We start from the raw sequence: 12,435 nt of genomic DNA on the forward strand, positions 1-12,435 counted from the left end.
TGCGTCATGCCACCAGCGTAGATTCGTGCCGGAAACAGGAAGTGCTGGAGGTAGAGGAAAACAGGAGAGGAAGGATATCAGCTGTGATATTAGTTGGTCTCGCGAGAGGTCCTTGTTTTAGGGCCCGGGGTACCGTGTTGTGATGGAGCCGGCGATTGGGCTCTTCTGTCCTGTGGTATGGTCAGCCGGGGACTGAGAAACCATCTCGAAACCCCGGCCGTACAGATTTGGCGACTCCCAGGATCGCGGCTCCCGCAGCTCCACCTGCTAAGCCGGGAGCATGTGTTTGCGTGGGCCAGTTTGCATACACCGCATGGGCTCCCCCTCTTTTTGGGGTCACGGCCCCCTGTGGCAGTCTGGTGAAGCCTGTGAAACCCTGCTCAGAATAATGGTGTTGTTTTAAAGTGCAGGATGGAAGGAAGGGCTAGCTTACAGTTAGAGGTCAGTGAAAATAAAGACGTAATCGCTTCTTTCCCGTCCTTGTTCACGGATCCCCCGAAATCCCCCACGCACCCTGTGGAGGGTCTGTGGATCCCAAGTTAAGAATCCTTGGGCCAGAGGCTGGAGGCATCAGGACATCGCGAGTTCAGTGAAAGCGGCAGTTTGACCATCTTCACCCCCTTCTCTTTAGACGTTGTCCGCGGGAGGACTGGGCTGCTTTGAAGAGCCCGAATCAGTATTGGTTTTGTTTGGGATTGAACTAGGGGCTACAGTAGCTTGTGCATGTTGGAGTTTCTTCCTTCCAAAAGATTTGCGTTGGCCTGCTTGGGAGTCTAAAAGAGCATTTATTTATTAAGGGCTTACCATGTGCCAGACTTTGTGCTAAAAGCAAAAGCACCATTCTGGGCCTCAAGATTTTCCATGCTAATGGAGGTGAGAGGTTTAAAATAAATCATATATATATGTGTGTATATATGTATGTTATATGTATATATCATGCATGTCTGTATGTACACATATCTAACCAGTATGTGTGGTTATACATATATATATAAACATGTATTACATAATATATATCAATTGTGTGTTTGTTGACCTTACAGGGGGCAGCAAATTTTAGAATACATATATATTGAATATAAGTATGTATATTAAAAAATTTACTGCCCATTGTAAGATTAACACACACAAATCTATATACATATATACATGTATGTATATACTAGTGTGTGTGTGTGTATATATATATATACACACACACATGCACTTACAGGGGGCAGCAGATTTTCACAAGTGTGCATATGTTGTGTGTTTAGGGGTTGTGAGGAAGGTGGTGTACATCAGAGCTTCTTAAACTGTGGGTTGTGATCCCATATAAGGTTGCACGACTGAATGTGGAGGTCACAAAAAATTTGGCAACAGTAAAAGGTTATGTATACCTATTTTATATACCTATATACTCGGGTGGTATAAAAATTTCTTGGGAGAAAAGAGTGGAAAGTTTAAGAAGTCCTGATATACATCAACAATTTATGCTGCATATATCTTGTTTGTACACATTTGTTTGCATATTGTTTCCTCTATAACACTGTGACCTCCTTGAGGGCAAGGACTTTTTTCTCCTTTCTTTGTAATAAATGCTTCTTAACTTAACTCTGCAAATACCAAGGGTTGGAGGTGGAGGGTTAGGGAAACCTTCCTCAATTTGTTCCCTGCCTCAGCCCCTACTTTGGAAGTGTACAGCTAGGAAAGGCTTGGGACAGATCTTAGAGTAAATCCTACCCTTCCCAAGTCCAACGGCTGTGTCTGAAGTTCACTCCTCATTAAAGTATCTACAAAGCCAACGTTCCCAGAGTCTGCCCTAGTAGGCAAGGATCAGGAACTGTTCCCTTTTTTGTCTGTATCCTGAGGACTGGCACAATGCCTTAGGTGCTTAATAAATATTTGGTGAGTTGAATGGATGCTTCTTTGCCCTTGAATGTCAACTCTATCGCCTGCTATTTCAGTCTTATAATTTTAATTCTGTGGGTCTTGAAGATTTCTCTTCCAGGAGACCTCTTAAAGTACAAATAACTCTGGGATGAGGCACATCTTGTTTTCTAGAAATATTAATTATTTATTTTAGTAAAGATTGATTTTTATCTGGAAGGAAGAAGCAAGTTACTGTCTGGGAATGGAAGCAGGAAAACTTTGTATATTTCATACAGAGAAAAGAATCCCATTTGGTACAATGGAAAGTTACTTAGGGTTTCAAGCCAGAAGACTGTCTTTTGTGTCCTGACACTCACACTTGAATGAATGAAGAAATGAGAAATGATATTGACTGGCTGTGTGCCTACTTACTTACTTTTTAAAAATCCTTTTTAATTTTAAAAAAGATGGTGGTTTATGTTAAAGTAACTTGCCAATTATATAAAGGTATATATATGTATATATATAAAAATATATTCATACATCTTTATATTTGTCTTAAGAACTAATTACATAAAGAATCATTTCATTCTCAGTTGGACCACTTTTATTACTTGATATCTGAGCTTTTGTTTTAGTTTAGTTATCTTTAGTTTTGTTTTTGTTAAAATTGTATGTAATATTTCCCCACCTCACAGTGTTGTTATTAGGAAAGTGTTTTATAAAGAACTATAAAAGTGAATTATTACTATTATTATTATTATTATTGCTTTAAGTTCTTCAGTCTCACTTGAAATCATCTAGTGAGTACATACATAAAAATAGAGTCCCATGTCTAATGCTTATAATAAGACTTGTAAGCAGGTATAGGACATGACTTGGTATGCCATGAATATATCATGAAGGTTGAAGATTTAACGTAGACAAGAATGGAACTATATTTTGGTTTGCTGGTTAATAGGTTGTTGAATCTCATCATTTTGCTTCATTTCTCCATGTTAATTCCTTGTATTTTATTTTCCCTACCCTTGAAAACAAGATGCTTATTAAAGTTTGAAAAGCTCTTTACATATGTTATTCTCATTTGACTGTCACAAAAACCCTGTGAAGTAAGTGATATTCTTGGTCCTCATGGAAATGGAAGTTCAGGAATACTGAATTCGGTTCAACATTTTTAAGCACCTACTTATACAAGTCACTGTGCTTTACTTAAAAGAAATATTTTTGAAGCTGCATTGAGAGAAATACTCTGTTATGGTCCATAAAAATACTTTGAGATCTTAGGTAAAATAGCTTTAGAAATTAATATTTTAATTCTATTTTATCTAAACATTTTAATCATTTAGTACATTTTCCTTTTTGTCTTTTTAAAGCCAACATAATTTACTTACTGTATTACTTTATTTATTTTTGTCTTCCTGATAACAAGTTTCCATTATGTCCTATATTCCAGATGTTAATAACTGACTCCATCACTACATGCCTATCTCCCCCAGTATATGACATGATTTGTAGACTTGGGTTTGAAGTAAAAGAAAGCCATGACATCCACAGTATCGTATCTCAACATGGTGAAGTATGTTGGAAAACACTTGCTGAATGTATGTGCTATACAGATTCAGGTTTGTATGTATTGTGTCTCTGCTTCCATTGGGAGAATGATGTTGCCTTCTATGATAATAGGGAAAGTAGGAGGGAGATAGGGTTTGGAGGGGTGGATAATGAGTTCTGGGTTTGTTTGTTTGGTTTTTTTGGTGGGACAGTGCGGGTTAAGTGACTTGCCCAGGGTCACACAGCTAGCAAGTGTCAAGTGTCTGAGGCCGGATTTGAACTCAGGTGCTCCTGAACCCTGGGCCGGTGCTTTATCCACAGCGCCACCTAGCTGCCCCATGAGTTGTTTTGGACATACTGAGTTTAAGATATTTACTGGATATCCAGTTTGAGATGCCTGAAAGGCAGTTGGAGATGTGAGATTGGAGATCAGCAGAGAGATTGGGGCAAGATAAGTAGAGTTGAGAATCATTAGCATAGAGATGGTAGTTAAATCCATGGGAGCTGCTGAGATCACCAAAAAAAGTAGTAGAGACGGAGAAGAGAAAAGGGCCCAGGAAAGAACCCTGAGGGACACCTACAATTAAAGGTCTTGGTCTAGAAGAGGATCCAGCAAAGGAGACAGAGAAGGAGGGGGGTCGGGTAAGGTGGGAGGAGAACCAGAAGAGAATGGTTCTAAGACCTGGAATGAATCAAGGAGGATAGAGTGATCAACGGTGTCAAAGGCTACAGAGAAGTCAAGAAGAATGAAGACTGAGAATAGGCCATTGGATTTGACAACTAAGAGATCTTTACTAACTTCAGAAAGAGCAGTTTCTGTAGAATGCTAAGGTTGGAAGCCTGATCTTAAATGCTTAAGAAGAAAGTGGAGGTACCTGTTGTAGATGGCCTTTCAAGGAGTTTAGTTAGCTACAAAAGGCAGAAGAGATACAGGTACCCAGTTAGCAGTGATGGAAGGGTCAAGTGAGGGTTTTTCAGGATAGAGGAGCCATGGCTGTGTTTGTAGGCAGTAGAGAAGGTGCCCATAGACAGGGAGAGATTAAAAATAAGTGAAAGAGTGAGGATGACAGAGGGGACAGTCTGTTGGAGGAGCTAGGATGGAGTGGGATCATTTGAAGAGGTAGAGAGATTAGCCTTGGTAAGGATTAAGGCCACTTCATCATGTGACACGGTGAAGGAGGAGGGCATGGCAGAAGGCACCTGACTGATAGATAAGGAACTTATGGTAAATGGCCCCAATTTTTTCTATAAAATATGAGGCAAAATTCTTGTGCTTGCTATGTACCAGGCACTGTGTTAAGTTCTGAGTATTCAAAGAGAAATAATGGTTGTAATCATACCTTAAATTGTTTCAGTACACTGAGATAGAATTCATTTTGGTCAACAGACTTGAACTTATTTAGAGCAGTTAGGTGTTGTTTTCGGTATTACTGTACATTTCAACTCCCCCTTAACTATTTTGGGTCTGCCCTTGCTAATTTGAAGGTCATTCTCCTTGACTGAACAGATGGAAGCAAAATAGAGGTAGCAGTGTGGTGCAGTGTATAGAGACTGGGTAAAGGAATCAGGTGACCTTTATCCTAAACCAGGCTCTGCTGTTTACTGAATGTCTGACTTTGGGCAAGCTCTTTAATTCTCTGGGCCACAGGTTCCTTTTCTGAAAATAAAAATGGAGGATTAGATGATCCTTAAGATCCCTTCCAACTATTCTATTCTACTCTTAACCTTTTTTGTTGATAATTTGGAAAAATCATATATAACATGTATCTTTTATGGTAAAAAACAAAACAAAATATTTCTTTATCCTAGAAGGAAAAGATGTGGATTACTTAAAGAGTGTGAGCCTCTTGGGGCCTGTATGTGAAGCTGTTCACACTCATATATATTCCCTGACTAAGGCACAGTTTGAAGTGCAATATGCCATTTGGTTCCAGTGGACAAATTTTCCAGAGGTATGGCTTTGTACAATATGTAGAAATTACATAGTTTTAAAAAATCATCTTTAATTTTAAAAAGATCATGGTTTATGTTAAAGTAAGCTGCCTATATGTACATATATGTATGTATATCTGTTTTAAGAGCTAAATATATAGTCATTTCATTCCCATTTGTACCACTCATTACTTTTGCAATTAATTTTTAGTGTTTACTAAGTATAAAGAAACAAAATTCAAAAGAATTCCTTATCACTTAGACTCTAACTCTTGATTTTTCCATAATACTTGGTAGAAGCAACTGGTGGTACAGTCAGTAGTGTTGGGCCTGGAATCAGAAAGACCTGAGTGCAAATATGGCTTCAAACTCTTACTAGCTAATTTGAAAATCATTCTCCTTGGCTGAATAAGACTTGGGCAAGTCACTTAACCTCTGTTTGCCTCAGTTTCCTTATTTGTAAAATGAAGATAATAATTGCACCTACTTCTCATGATTGCTGTAAGGATAAAAAAATGATATTATTTTTGTTAAATTTTAAAAATTTTGAAACCTTAAAGTACTATACAAATGTTTATTTCCTTTTCTTTCACCCATTGTTACTTGAGATGCCTATTTGCTTAAAAATCATGGAAAGTTAGGGGCAGCTAGATGGCGCAGTGGTTAAAGTGCTGGCCCTGGATTCAGGAGTACCTGAGTTCAAATCCAGCCTCAGACACTTGACACTTACTAGCTGTGTGACCCTGGGCAAGTCCCTTAACCCCCATTGCCTCGCAAGGGGAAAAAAAAAATCATGGAAAGTTGCCACTGAAACTTTTGTGAGGTTGAATTTAAAGGGATAGTATTTGTAGTTGTTTTGAAAAATACTTTTTAAAAAAATTAACATCTATTATTTGTTGTCTTATAATAGCTATTTCCTGAAATATTTGTTGCTTTGAAGAGTATGCAACCTGCAGCTATTCATCTTAGCTTAATGAAACTAACATCATGTCTGGAACGAGCTTTGGGAGATGTAAGTGCTTAGAATTATTAATGTGTAGTTTAAAAACTGCTTGAACAGAATTGGAAAAAAACACACCCATTTGCACTGCCAAGTTGGTGTTTTATTTGTCTACATGGTAGTTCAGGAACTAGAATAATTTTTATCAGATTGTTCAATGTAATTGTTTCTCTATAAGTAACCATCTTAAAGACAGAGTTGTCTAAGAGACATATGTGAATCATTATTTGATTCAGATAATTATTACTTCCTGTTAGACTAACATGTTGTGTAATGATTTTTTCCCTCTTATCTTTTGTACACATTGTTTTGTGACTTGTTTTCTTTTTAGGTTTGATTAGCTGAAAATGTTTTTCTATCAAAAACATCTTTTATTTGAATTATAGGTGTTTTTATTAATTGGAAAGGAATGTCCATTTCTTTTAAGAGACTTACTTGTATCTAAGGAGCTTGCTGAAGTGTTTGGACAATCTGTGGTAAGTTTCTTCATCTGTAGTTTGCAAAGAGAAATAAAGCAGTAGGATTTTTCATCCTTTCACTGATTTTAAGTTGGTGGTGTTTCAGAAAAAGTAAAAACTTATATAATACACATAGATTCTAGAAATTAAAAAAGATCATAGAGGACATCTAGTCCAACCTACTACCTGGTACAGAAATCATTTTTCCAGTATCCTGACAGGAGGTTGCCAAACTTCTGCTTCAACATTTCTAGTGATGAGAAACTTACTTCTTCATAAGGCAGTCAATTCTGTGGGGTGACAGCTCTAATTTATTTTTGCTTTTGTCTTTTTTCTTTTTGCGGGCCAGTGGGGGTTAAGTGACTTGCCAAGGGTCACACAGCTAGTGTCAAGTATCTCAGGCCGGATTTGAACTCAGGTCCTCCTGAATCCAGGGCTAGTGCTTTATCCACTGCACCACCTAGCTGCCCCCTGACAGCTCTTAATTTTTAATAAAGTCCTTACCTGGGTTGAACTAAAATCTACTTCTCTTTAATTTACAACCATTCATTCTAGTTCTAGCCTTTAAAATCATATAGCATAATTCTAATCCTTTTTCTGTATGATACTCAAATTGCCTCAAATTCAAATTGCCTTCAGATATTTGAGGGCAATAGTCATGATTCCCCAAATCACCTCCATTCTTTCCATTATTCCATAATTAACATGGTTTCAAGACCCTGTGTCATCCTACCTTCCCTGTTCTGTATACAAGTTTGTCAGTGTCTTTCTTAAAGAACCTTACATTTATTTTTATCCAATTTCTTGTTACTGTTCTCCTTATTTTAATATTTAGAAATCTTTTTGAATTTCCTTCTGTCATCCAATGTATTAGCTATTTTTCTTCACCTTATGTGATATTAAAATTTGAATTTATCAAAGTTATTGGTAAAATTTTGAATGGCAAGAAACTAGGTATAGAGCATTGTAGCATACTACAACAGTGTCTACTTAGGATTGATATCAGCTATTCAATGTTTTTTGGATATAGTTTGTAAACTAATTATGAATTCACTTCATCATATTTGGAAGACATGATTTTTTTTTGTTAAATTCTCTAAGTGTAGCCTGTAGTTAATCCTGTCTGTTAAATGAATCAGAGTGGTGTATTGGGAAGAAAATTGGGCATAGAAGTCAAGAGTCAGGAATTTCCATTTCTAATCCTAGGTATACCAATTATTTCTAGGTGTGGTCTTTGGAAAGTCACAACTCTCTCACAAATGATTTCTCTGTTAATTTGGAATAACAATACCTACCCTGTGTAGCGTTTAAAATTACATGTGGTCGCCTTATTTCTGTCCCAAGTTTAGGGAAAATTAGCTGGGGTTTCTAATATATTGCTACTTATAAATTTGAAGCTTTAGCACCAGTTTTGGGCATTAAGCATTTATTAAAGCATATCAGATATTAGTAAAGAGAGAACACATGGCTCAGAAAGTTAAGAAGGCTTATCTAGCCTAGAGGAGAGATAGAGCTTAGGCTGGTTTCCTTCTTTCTCCGAGTCCTCCACTACGAGCATGTCAGAGAGCATGTCTGTGTAAACTACCTCCAGGTCCAGAGGAGAGGCAGCCCTTCCACACTGCTCAAAGGTAATTGGCTAGCATCATTCAAATCTATTGGTTTATTGGACTTGAGGGTGGTCCATGAGCAGAACATGCTGAGGTCAGAGTTCAGAGAACACACCCTCTGAGGGCCAGGCTTTCAGCCAGGTGTGGTTTTAATTAAGTTAACTTTAAATGAGTTAATCAGCAAAGTCAATCCAATCAATCTTAATATTATTCCCTGGGGCAGGGGGGTGTCTCTGGGTACCACAAAACATATTATTTTCTCACACCTGCCTTCTTCATAGGGATTTTGTGCAGATTAAATGTGAAAGTATTTTGAAAGCTATAAAATATAAGTTGATTACATTATTATTGCCACTAACAATAAATGCCTTGTTAAAATCAAGGTATATGTGATCTCTTGGGTGGATCATTAACAGTCCTGTTAGGTAGGCTAATGGGAAGGTATTATTATTTTCATTTGATTGAAAGAGAAATGAAAGCATAGAAATTTAGGCTTAAGTGACTTCCTTAATTTCATACAGCAAATCAGGGTGGGCCTCTGGAATAGAAACCAGGGTTCCTGACTTTTAGCCCAGGGCACTTTCCATTCTAACAAATTAGCACGAATTAACCAAATTTCTGTATATTGTGCAGCATGATATCTTTTGAAGTTCTAGTATGAGTTATCATTAGCACTAAACAAATTTACCTCATCCTAAATCAACTAAAATGGTTAAGTTAAAAATTTATGAATAACAGAAAGTAAACATAAATTCAAAGTTACATTGATTGACTCAATAATTTGTTCTCATTATCCTAATTAGATGAATATCCTCAGAGTATTTATTGGTTCTCCCTGTGGACTCAATCTGCGTAATATTTTGTGGCATGGATTTGCATCTCCTCAGGAAATTCCTCCAAAGTAAGTTGTTAATAAAATATCTTTCCCTTTAGGCTGAGGTATGACTCTTGTTCCATTCATATTCACACAACAAAAAAGAAACATTTTGAGGAGCAAGGTACATGTGAACTTAGGGGGTTCCCAAATTATAGAACTAGATCCACTTTGAAAGCCTTAATTAAAATATTTCTTTCAAAAAGTATATCCTGTTAAATGAGGGGAGTGTTCATACTAGAATGTTTAATACTAGTCAAGATGCTAGATGTTATACATGAGAATAAATGTGACAGTCTGAAAACCAAAGAACTCATGCCTGGGTGTTTGGGGATAAGATTTTGAAAATAAGAGAAAGCCTTAATGTCATATGTAACTAGATGGTTTTCATTGCTGGACCTGGGCTTAGCCTGGAAGGAATAAAGGAAATAGGAAGTCAGTAAAAGAATGCACAGGACCTTGGATAAGAGGAAGATTCTAAGAGGTTCTCAGTCAGTAATTCATTTGTTTAACAATAAATATTTATTAGGCTTGTGAAGATTTCTGTTCCAAGTCCTGAGAATTGCAATCAAACAGTCCCTGCCCATATGCAGTTTATTGTCATTGAGTAGAGATGACAGCTTACTAGTTTTTGTTGTGTCACTGCTAATTTTTCATTCCCAGCCCATTGTTTACACCCAAGGCAGAGTATCTCATAATTTGGAGGTGCATGGCACATTTTGGCTTTCTATAAATGTTTATTTTTTTTTAGCTCCATAAGTTGTATAAGTATATATTCATATATTTTCCCTAATATATCTCCATGCTACTTTCCCCTAGATATTGCTCTATGCTGGTGTTGTTGACGGCAGGATTGGGACAACTATTAAAAAATTATCTTCAGCAAACCAATTTCACATTTGTACATCGGCCTTTTCTAACTTTTATACACTTAAAGGAATTGATCATTTTTCCTGGCAAGTACTATATTTCACATTTTCTCACTTGAATTCCCTTTGTAAAACACATATGTCACTAGGCGATAAATTTAAAAAGTAGGGTTGTGATGTGAAGTTTTCTATTGTTGGAAATGAACTACAGGATGCAGTGATTTGATATAAAATGTATTCTTCGACTTTTATATTCTTATGTTTGTAGCCTCTGTGTTACAAGGGTTTGTAGTCAGAAAAGATCCTGGTCGATTTGTAGGAGTTCGGGATACCCTTTTGGCACCAGCCCTGTGAGAAATTGCCTTTTGATTTTCCTAAGTAAAGGAAAATTATATTTTAAAGACCCAAAGGGCCAATATTTAACACCAGCCAGAAAGTATAGGTATAAGACTAAATAAGAGTCTTTTTCTATGATATTGGGGGAGGGAGGGGCAACTGGAGATGAGGAGGTTATCACTTCGGAGTATTGGCAGCTAGGCAGCATAGTAGATAGAGCGCTGTCTGGAGTCAGGAAGACTTGAGTTAAAATCTTGTCTCACTAGCAGTGTGATCCTGGGCAACTTACTTAACTTCTGTTTATCTCATTTTCCTCAATTATAAAATGGAATAGGGGCAGCTAAGTGGCACAGTGAATAAAGCACCAGCCCTGGATTCAGGAGGACCTAAGTTCAAATCCGGCCTCAGACACTTGACACTTACTAGCTGTGTGACCCTGGGCAAGCCACTCAACCCTCATTGCCCCACCAAAAAAAACCAAAACCAACAACAATTTAAAAATAAAATGGAATAATAATATCACCTACCTCACAGGGTTGTTGTGAAGATCAAAGGAGATAATATTCTGCAAGATGCTCAGCCCAGTGCCTGGCACATCGTATGTGCTATGTAAATGCTAGCTATTACTACCATTGCCACCACCACTACCTAAAAAGAAATAGAACATCTGTAGAGGGATGGAGTGGGGCAATGGTGCTAGACCATGTCTGTATTATCAGGGTTTAGTCCTTTTAGTAATATCTTATTATGTATTCTATATCCTAAGTATTTTAATTAATCAAGAAGTACTTACCTTTTTTTTTGGGGGGGGGACGCAATTGGGGTTAAATGACTTGCCCAGGGTCACACAGCTAGTAAGTGTTAAGTGTCTGAGGTCAGATTTGAACTCAGGTCCTCCTGACTCCAGGGCCGGTGCTCTATCCACTGCTCCACCTAGCTGCCTCTAAGAAGTACTTACTAAAAATGGAGTTTGGAATATGCTGCCCTTTCAGTCAGTAAACCCTTAACTACCAAAGACTCAAAGGAAACTGAAATAAGAAAAAGGGCCAACAAAAGGGACTTTCTTTCTATTGGGCCCAGGATCTCTCTGTTCTCTCTAGCCTTGTGGTGAGCTCAGAGCCAGGGGACAACCATCAGCAATAGTAGCAGTAGCAGAGTAGTGTGGAAGGGGTCTCCCTGCCGAGGGAACCATGGACAGAGACAGGCTCAGGAGTTGTGTCAATCAGTGCTACCAACCAATTATCTTGGAGGTGTGTGTGTGTGTGTGTGTGTGTGTGTGTGTGTGTGTGTGTGTGTGTGTGTGGACAGCCCTATTTCCTGTTTCACAAGAGGTTTCTGGGGGAAGCCCCGGAAGGTCCTGACCTCGGTATGGTGGGTTGGATGCTGGGGTCTCTTAGAGATAGTTCTATTATTACCTCTCTCTCTCTCCTCACCGATTTCTGATTGCACCTTAATAAATTCTTAAAAGTCTAAACTCTTGCTAAAACTTCTAATTTGGGATGACCATTCATTAGATTTTAGATATCATAGCTAGAATTTTAGCCCCTTACAGTTCTATAGTATATTGTGGAATTGTTTAAATCTCTTTGGTGTTAGTTAGTATTATTGATTTTTAAAAACTGGCTGATGCAGACATTTCTATATGCAGATATTAACGATGAAGTACTGTCAGTAGTTGAAGAACTAATAAAGAAATCTACTTTTGTGTTGAAAATCATGATCCCATTTTGGGAAGCTATAGTAATGAAATTCAGATCACACAGGTAAGTGAAGAATTAGATTATCAAACTTGTGATTTGGAGTTGGGGGTGGTCAAAAGAATTTTTGACCTTCCATGGATTGTAATAAAGATTTTAGTATAAGATAGTTGGATATAAATTTGAATGTAAGTAAGTGAAAGAGCTGGGTTTAGATGGCTGAATAAGCTAGCAACTATATTAGAATAGATCAGAAATAA

The 12,435-nt window shown here is 37.5% G+C and overlaps 1 protein-coding gene across 9 annotated transcripts in view; it reads left to right on the forward strand.

Moving 5' to 3' along the window:
- Positions 1-34: 34 nt before the first annotated feature.
- The window catches only part of ERMARD (ER membrane associated RNA degradation), a 41,673-nt gene continuing 29,272 nt past the window's right edge, over positions 35-12,435 (forward strand). For 6 of the 9 annotated variants that reach the window (XR_006356355.1, XM_044002683.1, XM_044002687.1 and 3 more), the window contains exons 1-8: positions 35-441; positions 3,305-3,473; positions 5,212-5,354; positions 6,245-6,346; positions 6,721-6,810; positions 9,203-9,300; positions 10,093-10,229; positions 12,127-12,241. Coding sequence is in view for 8 of the 9 variants with exons in the window: in XM_044002683.1 (XP_043858618.1) it covers positions 412-441; positions 3,305-3,473; positions 5,212-5,354; positions 6,245-6,346; positions 6,721-6,810; positions 9,203-9,300; positions 10,093-10,229; positions 12,127-12,241 (884 nt within the window). In the remaining variant the exon portion in view is untranslated. Of the gene's footprint in view, positions 874-3,304; positions 3,474-5,211; positions 5,355-6,244; positions 6,347-6,720; positions 6,811-9,202; positions 9,301-10,092; positions 10,230-12,126; positions 12,242-12,435 lie in introns of all 9 variants that reach the window. The other 3 variants (XM_044002684.1, XM_044002691.1, XM_044002690.1) reach the window with 3 other exon arrangements.

Source organism: Dromiciops gliroides, chromosome 4 (assembly GCF_019393635.1).
Source record: "Dromiciops gliroides isolate mDroGli1 chromosome 4, mDroGli1.pri, whole genome shotgun sequence".
NCBI lineage: Eukaryota > Metazoa > Chordata > Mammalia > Microbiotheria > Microbiotheriidae > Dromiciops > Dromiciops gliroides.